Source organism: Mastacembelus armatus, chromosome 8, assembly GCF_900324485.2.
Source record: "Mastacembelus armatus chromosome 8, fMasArm1.2, whole genome shotgun sequence".
NCBI lineage: Eukaryota > Metazoa > Chordata > Actinopteri > Synbranchiformes > Mastacembelidae > Mastacembelus > Mastacembelus armatus.
The window spans coordinates 18,639,705-18,663,831 of NC_046640.1; the positions used below are offsets into that span (position 1 = coordinate 18,639,705).

General features: G+C 40.7%; 1 long non-coding RNA gene and 4 gene segments (V, D, J or C); all 5 read right to left on the reverse strand.

The window, feature by feature from the left end:
• Positions 1-3,686: 3,686 nt before the first annotated feature.
• On the reverse strand, positions 3,687-4,360 carry LOC113140345 (immunoglobulin heavy variable 3-7-like). The segment is given in 2 exon segments: positions 3,687-4,220; positions 4,312-4,360. Coding segments are annotated over 2 exon segments (360 nt in total).
• A 653-nt stretch (positions 4,361-5,013) lies between these two features.
• On the reverse strand, positions 5,014-5,621 carry LOC113140380 (Ig heavy chain V region 5A-like). The segment is given in 2 exon segments: positions 5,014-5,318; positions 5,406-5,621. Coding segments are annotated over 2 exon segments (348 nt in total).
• Positions 5,622-6,542: 921 nt separating this feature from the next.
• On the reverse strand, positions 6,543-7,119 carry LOC113140638 (Ig heavy chain V region 914-like). The segment is given in 2 exon segments: positions 6,543-6,964; positions 7,061-7,119. Coding segments are annotated over 2 exon segments (465 nt in total).
• Positions 7,120-14,964: 7,845 nt separating this feature from the next.
• On the reverse strand, positions 14,965-15,534 carry LOC113140391 (immunoglobulin heavy variable 4-38-2-like). The segment is given in 2 exon segments: positions 14,965-15,408; positions 15,492-15,534. Coding segments are annotated over 2 exon segments (345 nt in total).
• Positions 15,535-23,462: 7,928 nt separating this feature from the next.
• LOC113140405 (uncharacterized) lies at positions 23,463-23,883 on the reverse strand. The gene is made up of 2 exons (XR_003296639.1): positions 23,738-23,883; positions 23,463-23,641 (listed from the first exon to the last, which is right to left on the reverse strand). It is a non-coding gene; the product is annotated as an uncharacterized LOC113140405 (long non-coding RNA).
• Between the last annotated feature and the right edge of the window lie 244 nt (positions 23,884-24,127).

The window sequence follows — 24,127 nt, forward strand, 5'->3', positions numbered from 1 at the left end:
CACACAACACTTCAACTTCCATCACTTGGACTTCTGCTCTGTCCTTGTCCTCTTCATCTTCCTCACCACCAGAGTCATCCTACACACCACCATCCTATGCTGTCTGGCTACACTCTCCCCAACCACTACTTTGCAGTCACTGATGTCTTTCAGGTTGGAATGTCTGCACAAGATGTAATCAGCTTGTGTGCTCCTGCCTCCACTCTTATATGTCACCATATGCTCCTCCCTTTTCTGGAAAAATGTGTTCACTACAGCCATTTCCATTCTTTTTGCGAAGTCTACCACCATCTGTCCTTCTGCATTCCTGTCCTGCATACCAAACTTACCCATCACTTCCTTATCACCTCTGTTTCCCTCACCAACATGTCCGTTGAAGTCTGCCACAATCACCACTCTCTCACCACTAGGGATACCCTGATTCAGCTCATCTATCTCCCTCCAGAATTTCTCCTTCTCGTCTAACTCACATCCTGCCTGTGGGGCATAACCACTGACAACATTCAACATCACACCTTCAACTTCCAGCTTCAGACTCATCACCCTATCTGACACTCTTTTCACCTCCAGAACATTCCTAGCAAAATCCTCCTTCAGGATAACTCCTACTCCATTCCTCTTTCCATCCACACCATGATAAAACAGCTTGAACCCTGCTCCTAATCTATAGGCCTTGCTACCTTTCCACCTGGTCTCCTGAACACACAAGCTATCCACCTTTCTTCTCTCCATCATATCAGGCAACTCTCTAGTTTTCCCTGACAAAGTTCCTACATTCAAAGTCCCTACTCCTACACTACTGCCCTTTCTCTTTTCTCTTTGCCTACAAACACGCCTTCCTCCTCTCCTTCTTCAACCAACAGTAGTCCAATTTCCACTGGCACCCTGTAGGTTAACAGCACCAGTGGCGGTCGTTGTTGATCCGGGTCGCGACCGATCCGGTATGGAAGTTGTATTTGTGATTCGCATGTTTGATTTGGCTGAAATTTTACGTCAGATGCCCTTACTGACACAACCCTCTGCATTTACCCGGACTTGGGACTGGCACATGAAGACACTGGATTGTGCCCCCCTGTGGTTGCATTTGACAGAAAATAGATGATCTGTTGTTATTTGTATGTTACATCTGTAAAGCAAATAAATGTATTCACATATAGAAAAATAAAGTCACTACAGTGAAAATGTTAGTAAGTTCTGCTAAAAGATGCCAAACAACAATCAGGATCCTAATGTGAATTAACACATCACAGATAAAAGCAGTGTCCTGATATTGTGACAAGCACTAATCTGAAATGTACACAGGAAACATAATATCAACACTTATTTATACTAAAGACATTTTCTTGGTTAAATGTTACATGTTGCCTCACAGTAAGAAGGTTGTGGGTTCGCAACCTTGTGCTTGTGTGGGTTTTCTCCAGATACTCCTGTTTCCTCCCACAGTCCAAAAACATGTATGTCAGGTTGATTGGTGACTCTAAATTGCCCGTAGGAGTGAGTGTGAGTGTGTGAGGTTTTTTGTCTTTGAGTGTCTCTATGTGGCCCTGTGATGGACTGGTGACCTGACCAGGGTGTACCCCTGCCTTTCACCCAAAGAGAGCTGGGATAGGCTCCAGCAGATCCCTGGGACCCTGGTTCAGGAATAAGCGGGTATAGAAAATGAATGAATGAATGAATGTTACATGTTGTTTACAATGTGAAGACCTTTAATATGATGGATATGTGCATTTATGTCATTTTAAAATCATGTGCCAGTTGAAGATTTTCAAAAACGTCAACTTTGATTGTTTTTACAACAAGTTTGTGTATGTGTGGTCTTAATGTCATATGTCAGATCAGTGGTCTGAAGGCTCCTAAAGTGATGACAAATGAAATGGAAAGAAAACTTTCTGAAGATGAACTTCTTGTTAGGCTCTAAGTTTTTTAAGTCAGTCTAATTTACTGTTTACTAATGTTCAGTGAGTTTACTGTCTGAGTAATTAAGATGATATTGATAAATTAAGGAACATGTAAAATCAACCAACTGTTCCCTGTTTACTCCAAAAGTAAACTGGTCTGAAATCATTAGTGGTCTGAGGGCTCCTCCTCTGGTGGCTTCATGTTACAGGTTTTCAGGCACTGAGGGGTTTTTGTTCAGGTCTACTGATGGTTTGTGTTATTGTGGGTGTCTGGCACAGTAATAAACTGCTGTGTCCTCCGTCTTCAGACTGTTCATCTTTAGATAAAGTTTATTGCTGGAGTCATCTCTGGAGATGGTGAATCTACCCTGGACTGACTGGGAGTAATAGATATATGCACTGCCAGTGTGTATAAAAGCAACCCACTCCAGTCCTTTTCCAGGAGCCTGTCTGACCCAGTTCATATGGTAGCTGCTGAATGTGAATCCAGTGGCTGTGCAGGTCAATGTGTGGGATTCTCCAGGCCTTTTAACCACTGGTCCAGATTGTGTCAGAGTCTGACCATCAACACCTGTCAAGACAAACCAGAAAATAGTCAGTTGATATAAGTTTGCACCTTCTTGAAAACAGATTGATTTCAAGCTTTGCAGATATTTTCTCACCTGCCCAGCAAATGGTTAAAAGCAGCAGTCCTGTCCTATAGTCCATCATGTTAAACTGTGTGTCCACTGTTCTCTGTCGTCCTCTCTGCAGTCAGATAAGTAGAGGTGGAAGACATCTGAGTTTTGCATTGACTCCTCCTCACAGGAAGCAGTGAGCCATACAGGCTTCAAAAATAAATTTTCTGTGTGGTAAAATCTGATTTTTAGTCTGATGATATTTTGTCTATTCTCTTCTAGTCTACACTGATTGATCAGACTGTTAAGTGTTGGTGGTGAGTGCTGGAGACAAGGAGAGGCAGTAGGACACAAATGCAGGACTCAGGAGGATTTATTACTCCTCCTGGGATCACCAGGAGAGGGAAAAACACAAAACACAAAGTCGAATGAAACGAGAAAAACTCAGTCACCGAATGAGACGGGAAACTAGGAAACCGACTGAAATGGTAAACATAAATTGCTTTTGCAATAAGACTTACGCAACTAGTCAGTACCTATCACTACTATTAGGCAGTCAGCTAATGCTTCAGCCAAGAACAAGGGAAACACCAAACAAAACTGACAACAGGTCAAATCATTAGTGGTCTGAGGGCTCCTCCTCTGGTGGCTTCATGTTACAGGTTTTCAGGCACTGAGGGGTTTTTGTTCAGGTCTACTGATGGTTTGTGTTATTGTGAGTGTATGTAACATTTTAAAAAGGTCCCTGCATTTACTTCAACTGTTCCTGAAAACTATTAATGCATAAATGACAGTAATTTAATTTCCAAACTTCATAAAATCCTACTATAACTGAAAACAATAAATATGGTTGCTACTATTTTACTGTTAATATTAACATGACTCCTGGAGAATTGGAACATATTGAAATCAACACTAGAGTAACAATGATAGATGCAATAGAAACTAATTAACATTTTATTTTCAGTTATTTTGGGCACTAACTTGTATTTCTCTTTATTTGTTTTAAACAAAACTTATGACAGCAGACATGATTATATTAATATTGTTAAATAATTGTCATGACAGCAGGCTCTCCGAACAGCAGGATTAGTTGTTTCATTCATCTCACAAGAACAAATGTTCACAGACGCTTTTGGTTATATTTGTATATAACAAGTATATTCTTGGCTTTGTCTTTGTACAAGTTATTATTTTAAAAGTTATTATTGTTGTGTATTGTTGTTATTTCCTTCGGGACAGGCTTTATGAATTTGTGTCATGTAGAGGAAAGTGTTTATTTATTAAAACAAAATGAAAGAAAATAGAGGAAAAACATGACATAATTACTAGAACCCATCAGGCTACTGAGTAGGCTGTTGCAGGTTTTTGTACAGCTGCTGAACCAACTCCAGTCACTGTGACTCTCGAGCACAATAATAAACAGCAGAATCTTCAGTTTTCAGACTGTTCATCTGCAGATACAGCTGCTGTCTGTTGTTGTCTCTGGAGATGGTAAACCGGCCTTGGACTGACTGAGAGTAGAATTTGCTGCTACCACCACGATCAGTAGCAACCCACTCGAGTCCTTTTCCAGGAGCCTGTCTGATCCAGCCCATCCAAGAGCCACCAAAATTAAATCCAGAGGCTGTACAGGTCAATGTGTGGGATTCTCCAGGCCTTTTATCCACTGGTTCAGATTGTGTCAGAGTCTGACCATCAACACCTGTCAAGACAAACCAGAAAATAGTCAGTTGATGTAAGTTTGCACCTTCTTGAAAACAGATTGATTTCAAGCTTTGCAGATATTTTCTCACCTGCCCAGCAGATGGTTAAAAGCAGCAGTCCTGTCCTATAGTCCATCATGTTAAACTGTGTGTCCACTGTTCTCTGTCGTCCTCTCTGCAGTCAGATAAGTAGAGGTGGAAGACATCTGAGTTTTGCATTGACTCCTCCTCTCAGGAAGGAGTGAACCAGACTGGTCATCATAGACCTTGTTTGATAAATTTAAAAAATATATGAATTTGAATTGAATTTGTGTAGTTGCCAAAGGTCGACTCTTATCTGGTGACAAAAGCACATCACAGACCTGAGACGTGATTGGAGGAATTTCACTGAAATAAAAGCAAAGAGATCTATTTTTATTTCCCTGACAGAAAATCTTAACTGAAAAAAACTGTTAATAGAAAAATATAAATTAAAACTTTGCTCTTCAACTCATTGGAAGAGACAATGCAGTTGGTTTGAGTCATGAAGAAGTTTCAGTTTCTAACATATCAGTGAAGCTGACTAAAGAGAACTAAAGATGCTAATTTCTTTATGATTTACTGAATGTCATTATAGAAGAATAATCTATTTTATATTGTTTACACATTTTCAGGTCACTTTACTTTTGCAACACTGTTTTCTGTGAACTATGATAAAATCATTAGTGGTCTGAGGGCTCCTCCTCTGGTGGCTTCATGTTACAGGTTTTCAGGCACTGAGGGGTTTTTGTTCAGGTCTACTGATGGTTTGTGTTATTGTGAGTCTCTGGCACAGTAATACACAGCAGTGTCTTCAGGCTGCATGTTCTGTCCATTCAGAGTCGCTGTGTTGCTGGAAGAGTCTAAGTCAATACTGAACTTGTTCTTTAGTGAATCTTTGTAGGATGAAGCACCAGCAGCTTTGCTTCCAATCCACTCCAGTCCTTTCCCTGCAGGCTGTCTGATCCAAGCTGTCCAGTAGCTGCCCACAGAATAAGAGACCTGACAGGTGATGGTCAGACGTTGACCTGGCTGCACAGTCACAGAGGCTGGCTGTGTCAGCTGTTCACATTTCACACCTGTTAAAAATAAAAAATATATTATGACAAATTATGAAGTGACACTGTAAAAATGAACAGTTTTCTAAGTCAAATCTAGAGACTCACATGATCCAGCTGCCAACAGCAGCAGCAGAGCAACAGGAAACATGTTTTCTAATGAAAGTGATGTGTGAACTACTCTGACAGTCTGACTGGAGGTTTTTATAGGTATGAGGAAGGTCACTGAGTTTGCATAGAATCAGACTCATAAGAGCTACAGTGTTGGTGTGATCAGATCTAATAATAGTTGGTTCATTGTTCAGTGAAAACATGGCTGGAAATCAGCTCTGCCTTAGATATGAATGTTTCATTTCATTACACATTTAACTGTAACATGTTGAAAAGGTCCCAGCATTTACTTTAACAGTTCCTGAAAACTGTTAATGCCTGAATGACAGTAATTAAAATTCAAAAACTTATATACATAGTATTATAAATGTCCTGCAGACTGCAGCAGAAGAGAAAAAAACATTTTTATTTGAAATGTTTTATTGGTGTCAGCTGCAGTGTAAGTGAAATGAAAGCAGCACAAATACATTCAAATACTCTTTACTCCTCTATCAATAATAAATGTTTTTTCTACATTTAAGTAATTATCATATATATACTTTTTGTTTGTTAAACTACCACCATGGATAGAAACTAAAAATTATAAACTCCAGACAATTGTATTTTCCATTCTGTGATAAATATTGTAGTTCAGTTCTCTGTGATCAGTGTTTCAGAAATGCATAAACTTGTCCCTCAGTTCTCTGCAAGTTATTGATGTGTTTATAATTTGGGAAGTGTTTTCATAGACCTCCCTCTACTGGTTTAAAAAGGTAACATGTAACACACATTTTCATAAACTGAATATTTTTAAAACACCTTTGGAAAATGTGAGGACAAAACATATAAGAAATGTCACCTTTAGTTTTGTAGCAGCTACAAATTACAAAATAAAAATTGGCTCCATATATGTAGGTATTTGTTAATACTTCGGTAGAAAATGAGTCACTTTTCAGTTTAACTTTGTTAGTCGTTATTTTATAACCAATATTTTTGAAACAGAAGATATCTTTTTTTTTTTTTTTTTTTTTAGATAGTTCAAGTATTTTGTTTCTCTTTTATTGTGATGGCAGCTGCAGTGGGAGGCTAAAACAATGTTACCACAAGGGTTTTTCTATCATTCAGGAAATTGCATTGACTAATTTTTTTATCAACTCAACAAGAATTCATGACTTTATGAATGTTCACTTTTGGATCATGGGTGTTTAGTTTCAGCCGTGTGTTTGTGGGTTTTTGTGCAGGTTGGTTGGTGGGTTTTACCACTCTGGGCCGACGTGCACAGTAATAAACAGCTGTGTCCTCAGGCTGCAGATTCTCTGCTTTTGTAGTCACTGTTCCAGCAGAAGTGTCTCTGCTGTAGCTGAACTTGTTCTTTAAAGCATTATTTTGATAAAAGTCTCCTCCACCCCACATATGGAAAATCCACTCCATTGGTTTTCCTTTACGCTGTCTCATCCAACCTGTTGCATAGCTGTTATCAGTCAGAGGATAACCAGAGACCTGACAGGTGATGGTCAAAGATTGTCCAGGCTGCAGAGCCTTTGAGTCTGGCTGGATGAGATTGAGACTGTGAACACCTGTGGAAACAGAAATCAACATTATCTCCATCATTCATCTGAATATTCAGTGTTTCTAATGTGTTTGTTAGTGTGAATCCACTGAAAGCTCCTCACAGGATCCAGCTGCCAGCAGCAGTATCAGAGCTACAGAGAACATGGTTGATGTTGAAGCACTTCTGTCCTCTCACTGACACACAGACCCACACTGCACTTCCTTATGAGCTACATTCATTTACATATTGTTGAATCATTCATTTGCATCTCACCAAAATCATTTTTAACATTCCAGATGTTGATGTAGAAATCTTGTTGACATAGTGAGATGATGAGCAGCAACAGATGAAGCTGTAGTCACTGATCCAGCAGTTACATGTTTCTGTGTGATGTCAATACAAATGTCTAGTTCAGTCTGTCAGTTAAGCTCAGTGATTAACTGGGGATTGTGTCTTTATACTGACAAAGGTGAGAAGAGCTTGACACAGACTGTGTCCTAGTTTTATTATAACAAACTGCATCGTCATTTTTTATTATTTCACTGCCACATTTTTATGTATTTTATAGGCCATTAACTGCACAATCAAGTGGCCAGAATTCATCTCACACCTTTAACATTTCACTTTTTCTAACCTGGACAATAACATCATCAGCCCATTGTGGTGTCCTTGGCTGTTTTGTAAGAAAAATGTATTATTTATATTTTTTAATCGTTATTGTTTTTGATTAATTAATTCATTAATTTTCTGCATTTCATTTTAAAAACATAAATTAATAAATACAAAACGTTTCACTCTCGGTATTTGAGAGAAATTTTGGATTGGATTTGGAACTCAGGTTTTTGTACAGCTGCTGAACAAACTCCAGTCACTGTGACTCTCGAGCACAATAATAAACAGCAGAATCTTCAGTTTTCAGACTGTTCATCTGCAGATACAGCTGCTGTCTGTTGTTGTCTCTGGAGATGGTAAACCGGCCTCGGACTGACAGAGTAGGATTTGCTGCTGCCACCACCGCTGCTAATGAAAGCAACCCACTCCAGTCCTTTTCCAGGAGCCTGTCTGATCCAGGCCATATGGTAGCTGCTGAATGTGAATCCAGAGGCTGTACAGGTCAATGTGTGGGATTCTCCAGGCCTTTTAACCACTGGTTCAGATTCTGTCAGAGTCTGACCATCAACACCTGTCAAGACAAACCAGAAAATAGTCAGTTGATGTAAGTTTGCACCTTCTTGAATGCAGATTGATTTCAAGCTTTGCAGATATTTTCTCACCTGCCCAGCAGATGGTTAAAAGCAGCAGTCCTGTCCTATAGTCCATCATGTTAAACTGTGTGTCCACTGTTCTCTGTCGTCCTCTCTGCAGTCAGATAAGTAGAGGTGGAAGACATCTGTGTTTTGCATTGACTCCTCCTCACAGGAAGGAGTGAACCAGACTGGTCATCATAGATGTTATTTATTTCAGCAAGACAATTAACATATAGTGAACGTTATTTCAGCCAAATCGTTTTTTGGTTAAACTGAATTGGTTAAAAATTTGAATTGACTTCAGAAATTCATTTCCTGTGGTAAAATTGGATTTTTAGTCTAATGATATTTTGTGTAAACTCTTCCAGTCTACACACTGATTGATCAGACAGAACATGCAGCCTGAAGACACTGACAAAAAACAATTTTAACTCCAAATAAAAACATTACAGAACTTAATGTTTATTCCTGTGATAAATACATGAAGTTTTCTTCTTATTGCCCTGATACAAATTTGACCTTTGACAGAAAGTAGATGAACTGTTGTCATGTATATGTTGCATCTAAAAAGAACATCTGCCAAGTGAATAAATGTATTTAAATATAGGAATGCAAAGTCATCACAGTTAAAATGTTATTAAGTTTTGCTAAAAGATGCCAAACAACAATCAGGATCCTCATGTTAATTAACACAACACAGATAAAAGCAGTTTCCTAATGCAATCACAGGGGGGCACAATCCAGTGTCTTCATGTGCCGGTCCCAAGTCCGGGTAAATGTAGAGGGTTGTGTCAGGAAGGGCATCCGACATAAAATTTCCGCCAAATCAAACATGCGAATCACAAAAATGACTTCCATACCGGATCGGTCGCGGCCCGGGTTAACAACGACCGCCACTGGTGCTGTTGACTTACAGGGTGCCAGTGGAAATTGGACTACTGTTGGTCGAAGAAGGAGAGGAGGAAGGCGTGTTCGTAGGCAAAGAGAGAAGAGGAAGGGCAAGAGTGTAGGAGTTAGAGTAGGGACTTTGAATGTAGGGACATTGTCAGTCTGAAGCTGGAAGTTGAAGGTGTGATGTTGAATGTTGTCAGTGGTTATGCCCCACAGGTAGGATGTGAGTTAGACGAGAAGGAGAAATTCTGGAGGGAGATGGATGAGCTGAATCAGGGTATCCCTAGTGGTGAGAGAGTGGTGATTGGGGCAGACTTCAACGGACATGTTGGTGAGGGAAACAGAGGTGATGAGGAAGTGATGGGTAAGTTTGTTATGCAGGACAGGAATGCAGAAGGACAGATGGTGGTAGACTTCGCAAAAAGGATGGAAATGGCTGTAGTGAACACATTTTTCCAAAAAGGGAGGAGCATAGAGTGACATATAAGAGTGGAGGCAGGAGCACACAAGTTGATTACATCTGGTGCAGACGTTCCAACCTGAAAGAGATCAGTGACTGCAAAGTAGTGGTTGGGGAGAGTGTAGCCAGACAGCATAGGATTGTGGTGTGTAGGATGACTCTGGTGGTGAGGAAGATGAAGAGGACCAAGTGGTGGAAGTTGAAAAAGGAAGAGTGTTGTGTGACTTTCAGGGAGGAGCTGAAACAGGCTCTGGGAGGTCAGGAGGTTCTTCCAGGTGACTGGACAGCTACAGTTAAAGTGATCAGGGAGACAGGTAGGAGGGTACTTAGTGTGTCATCTGGAAAGAGGAAAGCTGATAAGGAGACTTGGTGGTGGAATGAGGAAGTTCAGGAGTGTGTTAAGAGGAAAAGGTTAGCTAAGAAGAAGTGGGACACTGAGAGGACAGAAGAGAACAGACAGGAGTACAGGGAGATGCAGCGTAAGGTGAAGGTAGAGGTGGCAAAGGCCAAACAAAGCCACAAGCCACAGCTAAGGAGTGTGCCACAAGTGTGATGGAAAGATGGAAGGAATACTTTGAAGAGTTGATGAATGAGGAAAATGTCAGAGAGCACAGAGTAGAAGAGGTGACTGTTGTGGAGCAGGAAGTAGCAAAGATCAGTAAGGATGAAGTGAGGAAGGCGTTGAAGAGGATGAAGAGTGGAAAGGCAGTTGGTCCTGATGACATACCTGTGGAGGTATGGAAGTGTTTAGGAGAGGTGGCAATAGAGTTTTTGACTGGGCTATTTAACAAGATCTTGGAGAGTGAGAGGATGCCTGAGGAATGGAGGAGAAGTGTACTGGTGCCCATCTTTAAGAACAAGGGAGACATGCAGAGTCACACAATGAAGTTATGGGAAAGAGTAGTGGAGGCGAGGCTGAGGTCAGAAGTGAGCATTTGTGAGCAGAAGTATGGTTTCATGCCACAGATGCATGAAACCATACAGAGAAGGCCAGAAGGAGCTGCATTGTGTCTTGGTAGATTTGGAAAAAGTGTATGACGGTGCTGAGAGAGGAGCTGTGGTTTTTTATGAGGAAGTCTGGAGTGACAGAGAAGTATGTTCGAGTGGTGGAGGACATGTATGAGAGCTATAAGACAGTGGTGAGGTGTGCTGTAGGGGTGACAGAGGAGTTCAAGGTAGAGGTGTTTCTGCACCAAGGATTGGCTTTGAGCCCTTTCTTGTTTGCTGTGGTGATAATAATAATAATAATAATACATTTTATTTCATGGCGCCTTTCAAAGTCTCAAGGTCACCATACAGAGAGAAAAAGGAAGCATACAGCATGAAATACATAGAGTGCATTAAAACAACAGTAACACCAATGCATAAACAGAGGGCGAGAATGTAAAGGCGTAAGTGTGGAGTATCTAGGAATTGGGCGATGTACAGTAAAAGTAAATTGAAATACAGAAACCCAGATGACAGAACAACAAATATGAAACAATATGACACAATATGAAATAGACAGAGGGTGGTAGAACATCACGGGCTGCTTTGAGAAGTTAAGAGAGTTAGGTGGAAAACGCTATACGGAACAGATACGTTTTGAGTGATGATTTAAAAGTTGATAAGTCCGGAGACGACCGGATGTGATGAAGGAGAATGTTCCAAAGGCGGGGCGCAGTGTGGCTGAAGGATCTAGCGCCCATGGTGGCCAGGCATGCTGTAGGGGTGCAGAGGAGAGTGGAACTGGAGGAGCGGAGAGTACGAGGCGGAGAATAGATATGAAGTAGATCAGTGATGTATGGTGGGGCAACAGAGTGGAGGGCTTTGTAGGTGAGAAGGAGGATTTTATAGTTTATACGGAAGGACACAGGGAACCAGTGAAGTTGTTTAAGGACAGGGGTGATATGATGTGAGGATGGAGTTCTGGTGATGATTCAAGCAGCACAGTTCTGGACAAGTTGAAGTTTGTGAAGTGATTTGAGAGGTAGACCAGTGAGGAGTGAGTTACAGTAATCCAAACGAGAGGTGACAAAGGCATTAACGAGTGTGGCCGTGCTATCGGTGGTAAGAGAAGAAGGATGCGGTTTATGTTACGGAGATGGGAGTAGGCCAACCGGGTAGTGGTATTGATATGCTGAATGAAGGAGAGAGTACCGTCTAGGATGACACCCAGGCTTTTAACTTGGGGGGAGGGGAGGACAGTATTGTTGTCAATTTGAATGGAGAAGGTGCTGGTTTTAGAAAGGGTGGATCTGGTGCCCACGAGGAGAATTTCAGTTTTGTCGGGGTTGAGTTTCAAAAAGTTATGGGTGAACCAGGATTTGATATTATGTAAGCAGGTAAGGAGGGAGGGAGGGGGGAGCATAGAAGATGGAGCAGCAGAGAGGTAGAGCTGGGTGTCGTCTGCATAACAGTGGAAATTGATGTTATGTTGCCTAAAGATATTTCCGAGAGGAAGGAGATAAATAATAAAGAGGAGGGGCCCCAGGACAGAGCCCTGAGGCATGCCACAACTGACAGTAGAGGGCTGGGAGTGGAAGTTCTGGAGATGGACGGACTGGGTGCGGTCAGAGAGGTAGGAGGTGAACCATGAGAGGACCGAGCCAGCTATGCCGATGGAAGGAAGGCGATGGAGGAGAATATTGTGCGAGATGGTGTCAAAAGCTGCAGTTAGGTCAAGGAGGATGAGGATGGAGACAAGGCCAGAGTCTGCGGCTACTAGGAGGTCGTTGGTGATTTTGACCAGGGCAGTTTCAGTGCTGTGAAGTTGGCGGAAACCAGATTGAAAGTGTTCGTATAGGCTATTGGCGAAAGGTGGGTATGGACCTGGTGGTGAACAACTTTTTCAAGAATTTTGGAGAGGAACGGGAGATTGGAGATAGGGCGGAAGTTGTTAAGGTCGACAGGATCGAGACCAGGTTTTTTTAGAATTGGTGTGATGATGGCTGTCTTGAGTGATGGGGGTACGATGCCAGAACTGACGGAAGTGTGAATAATGTGGGTAAGATGAGAAAGGAGAGAGGGGAGACAGAGCTCGACGAGGTTGGTTGGTAGGGGGTCAAGTTTGCAGGTTGAGGGTTTGGATTTGAGGATCAGGGAAGAGATAACTGTGGTGGGTGGAATGATAAAACTCGAAAGCAGGGAGGATACTGATAGACAGGGAAGGGTACAGTGGAGGCAGTTCGCAGTGTCACAGATGGGGGGAAATTGCTGGTGTATATTTTCGATTTTTGATGAGAAGAAATCCAGGAAGTTATTGCACAAGGTGGTGGAGAGTGAGGGGAAGAGAGGAGTATCGGGAGGGCCCAATAAGTTTTTGACAGTGGAGAAGAGGGAACGCGTGGAGCCAGAGGCGGATACAATAAGAAAGGCATAGAAGTCAGATTTTGTTTGAGTAATGGTTTGCTTGTACTTCAGTATGTGGTTTAGGTATAAGTCCTTGTGGGTGGATGAACCGGTTTTTTTGAAGAGACGTTCAAGGTGACTGGCTTGGGTTTTGAGGAGGCGGAGTTCAGGTGTGTACCATGGAGCAGAGTGTGTAAAGGATACAGATCTAGTTTTGAGTGGGGCGAAGGTGTCGAGTAGATTTCGTAGCTCACGGTTGAAATTGGATAACATGTTGGAGAGGGACGGTGTATAATTAGTACATGAAAGGTTGTTGAGAGTAGCAGTGAAGGAGGGGAGGTCGATGTTCTTTAAGTTACGGAAGGTGATGGTGCGGGAGAGGTGGGTTTTGAAGAGAGGTAGTTTGGAGTTAAAGCAGATTAGTTTGTGGTCGGAGAAGAAGGTGTCGAGGGTAGAACATGACTGAGCTAAGACGCCAGAGCAGCAGACTAAGTCGAGGGTGTGGCCTAGAGAATGTGTTGGGAAGGTGATGTATTGTTGGAGCCCAAAGCTATCCAGACAGGAAATGAAGTCTTTTGTTGTGGTGTTGTTGGGATTGTCGAAGTGGATGTTAAAATCACCAAGAAGAATTGTGTTGGCTGACAGAGAGATGAGGTTAGCTAAGAGGTCAGACAGTTCGTCCAGGAAGGTCGGGTTAGGTTTTGGTGGGCGGTAGATAGTGGCCAGGAAGGTTGGTGTGTGACCGTGAATACGTGCTATGAGAGCTTCAAAGGACTGGAAGGTGACAGTGGGGTGGATGGATATTTTGTATTTAAGGTTGTACAGTATGGCGAGGCGTCCCGAGAGGCATGGATGGGTGAGATATGTGAAACCAGGAGGAATAGATTGATTAAGTGATGGACAGACTAACAGATGAGCTTAGACAGGAATCTAGCAAGCAGGTTGGAACGGGTGGAGGAAAGTGTCAGGTGTGATATGTGACAAAAGAGTGTCAGCAAGAATGAAAGGAAAGGTGGACAAGACAGTGGTAAGACCAGCAATGTTGTCTGGTTTAGAGACAGTGGCACTAAGAAAAAGACAGGAGGCAGAGGTGGAGGTAGCAGAGCTGAAGATGTTGAGGTTCTCTCTGGGAGTGACGAGGATGGATAGGATCAGGAATGAGGACATCAGAGGGACAGCTCATGTTAGATGTTTTGGAGAAAAAGCCAGGGAAGCCAGATTGAGATGGTTTGGACATGTTCAGAGGAGGGACAGTGAATACATTGGTAAAAGGATGCTGAGGTTAGAGCTGCCAGGAAGGAGGCCAAAGATCAAAGAGGAGGTTCTTGGATGTAGTGAAGGAGGACATGATGATAGTTGGTGTGGGTGAGGAGGATATAGAGGATAGGGTTAAATGGAGGCAGATGATTCACTGTGGAGACCCCTGAAAGGAGCAGCCGAAAGGAGAAGAAGAAGATAAAAGCAGTTTCCTGATCTTATGATTCATCTAACATTAATTAAACATTGATCAGTAGTAATCTGAAATGTAGACATGGAACATTATTTCAATGCTTATAAGCTTATATTAATATATTATATGCCCTAAATACATTTTCTTGGTTAAATGTGTTTATAGTTTGCAGACCATTGAATTTCCCTTTGGGATTAATAAAGTTAATTTCATCTCATCTCATAGTGGATATATCATGCATGTATGTGATATAGAAAGGACGGAGGCCTAGAGGAAGACCAAGGAGGAGGTTATTGTATGTAGTGAAGGAGAACATGAGGATAGTTGGTGTGGATGTGGAGGATACAGAGGATAGGGTTAAATGGAGACAGATGATTCACTGTGGCGACCCCTGAAGGGAGCAGCTGAAAGGAAAAGAAGATGTAATATAAAAATTATAAACCAGTTACAGAAAACTCTTATGGAAGTTTTATTATTGTCACATTATTGTATAGAAAATAAGACAAGAAGTTCAAATTTGACCTGGTGCTATTGCAGGGTCCACCTGTTTGTCTGTGTATGTGTGTTAATGTCAAAACTGATCTTAGTGACATTTGTCAGATTTTTTTACTGCCCCCTGTAGGTCTTTGTTTTCATTTTCAGTGCTGTATACAGTATATGTAAAGACTGTCATTCCTCAGTGAACTGGTCTGAAATCATTAGTGGTCTGAGGGCTCCTCCTCTGGTGGCTTCATGTTACAGGTTTTCAGGCACTGAGGGGTTTTTGTTCAGGTCTACTGATGGTTTGTGTTATTGTGAGTCTCTGGCACAGTAATACACAGCAGTGTCTTCAGGCTGCATGTTCTGTCCGTTCAGAGTCACTGTGTTGCTGGAAGAGTCTAAGTCAATACTGAACTTGTTCTTTAGTGAATCTTTGTAGTATGAAGCACCAGTATATTTCATTCCAATCCACTCCAGTCCTTTCCCCGCAGGCTGTCTGATCCAAGCTGTGTAGTAGCCAAGAGAATAAGAGACCTGACAGGTGATGGTCAGACGTTGACCTGGCTGCACAGTCACAGAGGCTGGCTGTGTCAGCTGTTCACATTTCACACCTGTTAAAAAGACAAACATCTTGTGTCACCAGTTATCAGGTTGTACTGCAGAACATGAAATACTGACTGAACTGATGACTCACATGATCCAGCTGCCAACAGCAGCAGCAGAGCTACAGACAACATTGTTTATGCTGCAACTGACGTGCTGTGAACTGCACTGACAGTCTGATGTGAAGTTTTTATAGCTGAGTGAAAGGGAAGGTCACTAAGTTTGCATAAAATCAAACATTAATGCTGATCCTCCCAGAGCCAATAAATCTGATCAGTGCTACTATAAACTACTGATTCATAAATGTGTTGTAGTTGTATTTTAATTTGGACACACTTTCTCATTAAATTCAAAAGTGTAGTGTCTCCAGACTTTTGGTAGTGTAAATGAATATTGAATGAATATTGGAAAATATATTAATTACAATCAGCTTTACAATAACTGATATGATACAACCATGGAAACAAACACCACAGCCACCACAAATGTTATCTTATCTTTGTGTAAACCATATATACATTGTTTGTTTAAATGCAGTTATTTATGAACTGTCATTATCTGTCTGTACATCAGACTCTTGATTAACTTAAATGTATCAGTATTAAAATGTTACTTTACTTATTTGCTCCAAAAAGGCATAGTGACAGCAGATAGGATTGTGTAAATTGAATAAAAATGAAATTTGCTGTGTCTGGTTTGCAGATTTGCATCAATGTCTCTAATGTTCACACTTTTTACAGATGTTTGAACACAGAAACATACAGAGAAACAGGTGCTCAGGAACTGAAAACCCCTGTGCAATGAACTACATCATTTAGTTTAGAGAAAAACATGGAGTCATTCATGTATTTATAGATTGTTTTTTTTGTTTTGTTTTTTTTAAAAGTCAAATCAGATACAAATGTGAGAAGGAGTTAATGTAACAAAAGCCCAGGATTCATCCTGCTTGTCTTTATGTTGTTGCAGTTGTGCAGTTGATTATGGAGCAATATCAGTATTTTTCAGAATTTGTTGATTTTGAAATGTACCTTTAAAGCTCAGCCACACACCAGGTAATGGCACTGCTGTCACTGCTGATGGTAAACATCTTTACTTTTAAACTTTACTTTAAGAAAATGTCCTGAATGAAGTTAACACATAATTTTTATTAGAAACATTTTAGAGGATGAGGTTGGTGATTTTTTTGTTTTTGACTTGTTTTCCATAAATTGACTTTAATTTGACATATAAAGAGGAAGTGTTATTATGGGAAATATCACTGACTAGATCCCCCAGAATGTCTTCTCCCTTCTCCCTCCATGAAGAAAAACCAAAGGCCTCTTATTTATTTGAAACATGGCACTGAGCCCAGACTCTTTGAACCAGATTGGAGTGACAGCTGAAGGTGACAGGTTGTTGTTGTTTTCTACCAGACTGTTAGGGCAGTAATGATGGTTGATGGTGGGGTAAATGTCAGTAATTGTACAGTATTCATCATCACACCATCAGTTGTTTCCTTCATATGTGCCTGTTTAGATCCATTGTCATATTCTCCATGGTTAGATTCATCTGACTCATCATATGTTCTACTGCCAGTTTTGGTCTGATACTCTGTGGAGGTTTTGTTCAGTATTCCTGTTTAGTTTAACCATTTTTTTTCAAAGTCTAATACTCAGAGATCAGTGTGCAGTGTGTTTGGACAGTTTTGTAGTCTCTTGTGTTATTGTGTTTCTTGTGCACAATGACAAACAGAAAAATCTTGTTTCAAAGGCAAAGGCAAAGGCAAATTTATTTGTATAGCCCCTTTCATACACTACGCAATTCAAAGTGCTTTACAAGGCATACAATTACATTAAAAGCATTAAAAGCATTGAAAAGAGCATTTAAAAATAAAGACATTTAACATAAAATAAATTTAAATCAAGTAAAGTAAATTAAAATAAAACATAAAAGCACATTAAGAAAACAAAGATAACAATTATTCGAAGGCAGCAGTAAACAACAGTGTTTTCAGTCCTGATTTGAATGAGCTGACAGTTGGAGCAGACCTCAGGTGTTCAGGAAGTTTGTTCCACAAGTGAGAAGCGTAGTGACTAAATGCTGCTTCACTTTGTTTGGTTCTGGTTCTGGGAACACACAATAGACCTGTCCCAGATGACCTGAGGGGTCTGGAAACCTCATAGGGAACCAATATATCTTGGATATATTTTGTTCCACAACCATTTAGTGCTTTATAAACTAGCAATAAAATTTTAAAATCTATCCTTTGACTAACGGGAAGCCAGTGTAGTGATCTGAGAACTGGTGTGATATGGTCCAGTTTCTTGGTGTTTGTAAGGACTCTGGCAGCAGCATTCTGGATTAGCTGCAGCTGCCTGATTGACTTTTTGCTAAGACCTGTGAACAAGCCATTACAATAATCTAACCTACTGAAGATAAATGCGTGAACAAGTTTTTCTGCATCTTGTGTAGACAGAAAACCTTTTATTCTAGCAATGTTTTTCAGGTGGTAATAGGAAGATTTAGTGATGGATTTTATGTGGTTGTTAAAATTCAGGTCTGAGTCAATGATTACACCAAGGTTTCTGGCTTGATTTGTAGCTTTCAATGACATGGAGTCAAGGTGAGCAATGATCTTTGACCTTTCATTTTTGGGGCCAAAAACAATCACTTCTGTCTTGTCTGTATTAAGCTGGAGAAAATTCTGGCACATCTATTCTTTGACTTGATTAATACACTCACATAATGAAATTAGAGGACTATAATCATGAGATGATACTAATATATAAAGTTGGGTGTCATCTGCATAGGTATGGTAGTCAATGTTGTAGTATTCCATAATCTGAGCAAGGGGCAGCATGTAGATATTGAATAAGAGAGGACCAAGAATAGACCCCTGAGGAACCCCACATTTCACTTTTGTTCGCTCAGACTCATAGTTACCAAGTGAGATAAAATAGTCTCTATCTTGTAAGTAAGATTTTAGCCAATTTAACACTGAGCCAGTAACTCCCACCCAAGCTTCTAGTCTATGAAGCAGCACATCATGATCAACTGTGTCAAATGCAGCACTGAGATCCAGTAGTACTAAAACAGAGGTTTTGGACTCATCATTATTTAAATGTAAATCATTTAAAATTTTTATAAGTGCAGTCTCTGTGCTGTGGTGTGCGCGAAATCCAGACTGAAGTGCATTAAAAAGATTGTTTTGCACCATAAATCTGCGAATTTGTTGAGAAACTACTTTTTCAATTATTTTTCCCAGAAATGGAAGATTTGATATTGGCCTGTAGTTACTTACTGCTGAAGCATCTAGATTAGGCTTTTTAAGAAGAGGTATTATAACAGCAGTTTTTAAGGCCTGGGGAAACTGCCCTGACTGAAGAGAACTATTGACAATCTGCAATACATCTGGAGCTAAGCTGTTAAAAACATTTTTAAAAAAATTTGTTGGTAAAATATCAAGGCAGCATGATGTAGATTTTAATTGTAGAAGCGTTTCTGCCAGAGCTCTGTGATCAATGAGATCAAAATGTTCTAGATTCACTGGAGAACAAGGAGGCACAGGTGATATTGTCATGTTCCTAGGACTGCAGCTAGATATAGTTTGTCTTATCTTTAATATTTTGTCTGTGAAAAAGGCTGCAAAATCATTGCATGACTTTTTGGACAGTAGTTCAGAAGGAAAAGAGGGTGCTGGGTTTGTGAGTCTGTCTACAACAGAAAACAATGCGCGGGCATTATTGCTGTTTCTATTGATAACCTCTGAGAAAAATGATTGCCTTGCATTTTTTAGTTTTTGGTTATAGTGTTGAAGACTCTCTTTGTACAAGTCGAAATGAACCTGGAGTTTGGTTTTTCGCCACCTGCGTTCTGCTTGTCTGCATATTCTTTTCTGAATTTTAACCACTGTGGCTTTTCTCCAAGGTGACTTTGACTTTTTTCTTGCTGACAATACCTTGGTCCTAATTGGGGCAATGGAATCAATAACAGTCATAACTTTGGTACTGAAACTGCTTACAAGATCATCAACAGGGGCTGATGGCATGGTTGGTGATGATGTAAAAGCCTGAATGAATAATGCACAGCTCTTCTCGTTGATGTTCCACTTTTTGACTACCTCTGTTTCACCTGTGTGCAAAACAGCAGGGGTGGTTGTTTTAAAAAAAACACAGTAATGATCAGAAAGAGCAACATCGGTCACCTCCACCTCAGAAATATTAAGACCTTTAGAAATTATTAGATCCAGTGTGTGTCCCTTGATGTGTGTTGGATCTGTTACATGCTGAGAAAGCCCAAAGTTGTCCAGGATGTTCAAGAGTTCATTTGCACTTGCATCATTGAGATTATCAACATGAATGTTAAAGTCACCCACTAAAACAATGCAATCAAAATCAATGCATACAATAGATAGTAATTTAGCGAACTCGTCAAAAAAATGTGCATTGTACTTTGGGGGTCTATAAATAGTTACAAATATTGCTCGACAGGAGGATTTGGTATGAATAGCAACATATTCAAAGGAGTCAAACTTTCCATATGATATGTTTTTGCATTTGAGGCTATCACTAAATAAAATAGCAACTCCACCTCCTTTCTTATATATTCTTGTTTCTCTCATGAAACTGAAATTTGGAGGGGTTGATTCAATAAGAACTGCAGCATTATTATCTTGTCCTAACCATGTTTCGGTTAAAAACATAAAATCAAGCTTGTGCTTAATAATAAAATCATTGATTAAAAATGATTTGCCTACCAAAGACCTGACATTTAAAAGAGCTAAATTTAGTCTGTGAAAAACATTGTTTTCCCCATGTTCTGGGACATACTGTGGTTGGCAAGGGATACATAAATTTGCAGAATGCATTGGGTAAATCTTATTTCTCTGTAGATTTGCCAAACTTTTTCTGTTACCTATCAAAACTGGGATTGAAACAGCTATTTGCATATTGGGCCCCGGCTTTTCCTGGAGAGAGCCATGACTAACAGTATTGCAGCCTGGACCCAGCACATATCAGTTAGAGCTTACTGTGCTGTTATCAGGCTGTGGAGACAAAGAATGGTTTTGGTGACGGCGTGGAGGAGGGGTTGGTGGATGCTGCAGTTGTGATGATTGCAGCAGAGCTTGCTGAGGAATTGGTGGGGCATGCGGCTTTGAGGGACTTCTGGGGGTAAAAATGACACTGGGGGAGGAGGTCAGTTTGGGCCCAGTAGTGATGTGCTTCATTAGGTTGGCGAGGTTCTTGGTGATGGGGAATGGGATGCCCCGGGAAGATGGTGAACTAGGTAGGGTTTGCGGGGTTGTGGGAAGTGAATCCTCACAGGCAGTGTCTGCTAGTGGAGGGGGTGTGGCCTCCTCATCTTTGCTCTGACTTCTCTCCATGTTAGAGCATTCGGGGGGGAGTGTTGGCTTTGGATGTTTTGATGTTTCTTCATTTTGTTTAGATTCCCGTATCTTGTCCTTGGCAGATTCCCGTCATATCTTGTCCTTGGCAGAGGGAAGGTTGTGGCGCAGGAAGAAAAATAGGTTGGAGGTGAAAGCTTTAACTCCTGGTTTATTTAGAGACAATCCGTCTTCCTTAAAAAGATGCCTGTGATCCCAGAAATGGTTAAAATTATCAATAAAATGTATTGAGTGGACATCACATGCAGTTGAAAGCCATGTGTTATTTCAGATTCTTCACCTCTAAATAAACAACATTTTAGGAAGTGTCTTTTATAGAAAACTAGCCCTGGAGACAGGAATATATTCAGAGCAAGCAGAATGGGTGGGGAATGTGTATCACTATGTGAATTTGTATAATGATATGTTGGAGGTACAGTCCTGAAAAATAAAGAGGCATGAAAAGTAAAACAGTCAGGAACTGAAAGATAGCTTCTTTCTTAAACTCTGGACTGGTGCGGAATGGTTGAATCGCTACAGGCCTGTCGGGTCAGAACTGGTACTGTCACACCACTTAGTTGAGGGTTGTAAATAAAGAATGAGTCACTTCCAGTCACTGTTCGTTTAATTTGAATAATTGGGTCACAACTCAGCTCAGGAACAATATGGGTGTGAAAGGCACATATGTGTGTGGTTTTCTGAAACACAGAAAAATATACAATGAACTTAACATTAGTCTACAGTAATATGATGCTACATCTAATACAACCAGTGTGATGTCATTACTGCTGACTAATTACAAGAAGATAACTGATTACAAAGCATTCTAATCTTAACTGCTATAGAACCGCAATATGCACTGTCACCGTGCTTAAACAGAGAGCGTGTAATGGCGGATATCTTATAAAGCTACATACTAGCCTCCCTTAGCTCAAACACCACGCCTCCGCATACACCGACAGTGCGAACCAGTGTCTAATAAACAGCACTACACGGCGTAGATAACATTAGCTTAGTTACAGGACAATACAATCCAACTGCTTTGTTCTTGACTCAAACAAGCGTTTAGCACAATCACTGCTAAATGTACTCACATTTCCGTACGCACACAGTATGCGACACACCACTACTTTGGCTTAGCTAATACTCGCAACCAACTTGCTTCGGTGAGCTACTCTCTGCCCGCTCTCGCTGGAAGCACATCTCTCTCACTCTCCTTGCTCGCTCGCTCACTACAGCTGCGCGATCACTCTGCTGCCATCTAGTGTGCTGGCGATGCTAATGTCCCAAATCCGAACAGGAACACAGAACAGTCTGTTTTGGTTTAATGGTGTTTTGTACAGGAACAGTGAGAGAGAGAAATTATTCCAGCTGTTGATGTAGAAATCTTGACATAAACTTTAAGTTTAAAGTTGAAGTTTATAGTCAGATGATGAGCTGCAAATGATTTAACAGATGAAGATGTAGTCACTGATCCAGCAGTTACATGTTTCTGTTTGATGTCATTGGAAATCTCTAGTTACCTGACCAACATGTTTTAATGCCTAAATATAACTGAGTAGTTGTTGTGCTTAAACTTGAGGACATAACCTATAAAATGTACTTAAGGATGACAGTGAAGATCAATGGCAGGGGTGTCAAACTCAGGCCCGCGGGCCAAATGTGGCCCGCCACGTCATTTAATGTGGCCCGCGAGAGCATAAAAGGTCTGAGTGTTTAAAAAAATAGTTCAAAAGCGTTCTTTGACCAAAAACTACATTTCCCACAATGCCTGTCGACTGTGATACCCGCGATGTAACCGCTCCCCGCCACTAGACGTGTTTCCACGTCAATGCCAACAAGTGGAATTGAGAGTTAAATAATAACCCCAAAATGTCCAGAAAGAGAAAAGTTGATAGAGATAGAAGACTGTTTCAAGAAAGATGGGAAACCGAATATTTGTTTGTGCTTCAAGGAGAAAGACCGGTATGTCTTTTGTGGTACGAGGCGGTGTCGGTTGTCAAAGAGTAGCTATAATCTACGCCGGCATTTTGACACCAAACGCGGAGCTAAGTACGCCAAAGCTAGCCTTCAAGAAAAGCAACAACTTGTCCAGCGCAGTTACCAATTTTTATTAGAGGCGTGAATTCGGATCTCTCTGTCACTGACGAGCTGTTGAACGTTTGAACAAAGTTAATGTCATAACTTATGTTTGATTTTATTTTTCTTTATTCACTTGGATAGTTTGATCCTTGATTTATGGAGTTATCTGGGTTTCATAACCTGACAAATTAAAAGGATTTATGTTATAACAGAGGAACGAGCAAACATATTTTTTCTGTGCAACTGTTTTGCTTGTAACTTGAATAAGTAATAAATTCAGTTATTTGACATTAAGGACAAGTTACAATCATTTTACATTACATTCGGTTACATTTAGTTACATTTATAAGTTACATATGGCCCTTTGAGGACAGCCATTATGCTGATGTGGCCCTCGGTGAAAATGAGTTTGACACCCCTGGGCTAGAGGGTTTTTGTGCAGGTCTGTCAGTGTTTGTGTCACAGTGACAACCAGCTTCAGTACCAAACACCATGTACACAGTAATAAACAGCTGTGTTCTCAGGCTGCAGATTCAGTCCTGTTAATGTCACAGAACTATTAGAAGTGTGTGTTTGGTATTTGAACTTGTTCTTCAAAGCATCATTTTGATAAAAGTCTCCTCCACCCCACATATGGAAAATCCACTCCATTGGTTTTCCTTCAAGCTGTCTGATCCAACCTGTTGCATAGCTGTTATCAGTCAGAGAATAACCAGAGACCTGACAGGTGATGGTCAAAGACTGTCCAGGCTGCACAGCCTTTGAGTCTGGCTGGATGAGATTGAGACTGTGAACACCTGTGGAAACAGAAATCAACATTATCTCCATCTTCCATCTGAATATTCAGTGTTTCTAATGTGTTTGTTAGTGTGAATCCACTGAAAGCGCCTCACAGGATCCAGCTGCCAGCAGCAGTATCAGAGCTACAGAGAACATGGTTGATGTTGAAGCTCTTCTGTCCTCTCACTGACACACAGACCCACACTGCACTTCCTTATGAGCTACATTCATTTACATATTGTTGAATCATTCATTTGCATCTCACCAAAATCATTTTAAACATTCCAGATGTTGATGTAGAAATCTTGTTGACATAGTGAGATGATGAGCAGCAACAGATGAAGCTGTAGTCACTGATCCAGCAGTTACATGTTTCTGTGTGATGTCAATACAAATGTCTAGTTCAGTCTGTCAGTTAAGCTCAGTGATTAACTGGGGATTGTGTCTTTATAGTGACAAAGGTGAGAAGAGCTTGACACTGACTGTGTCCTAGTTTTATTATA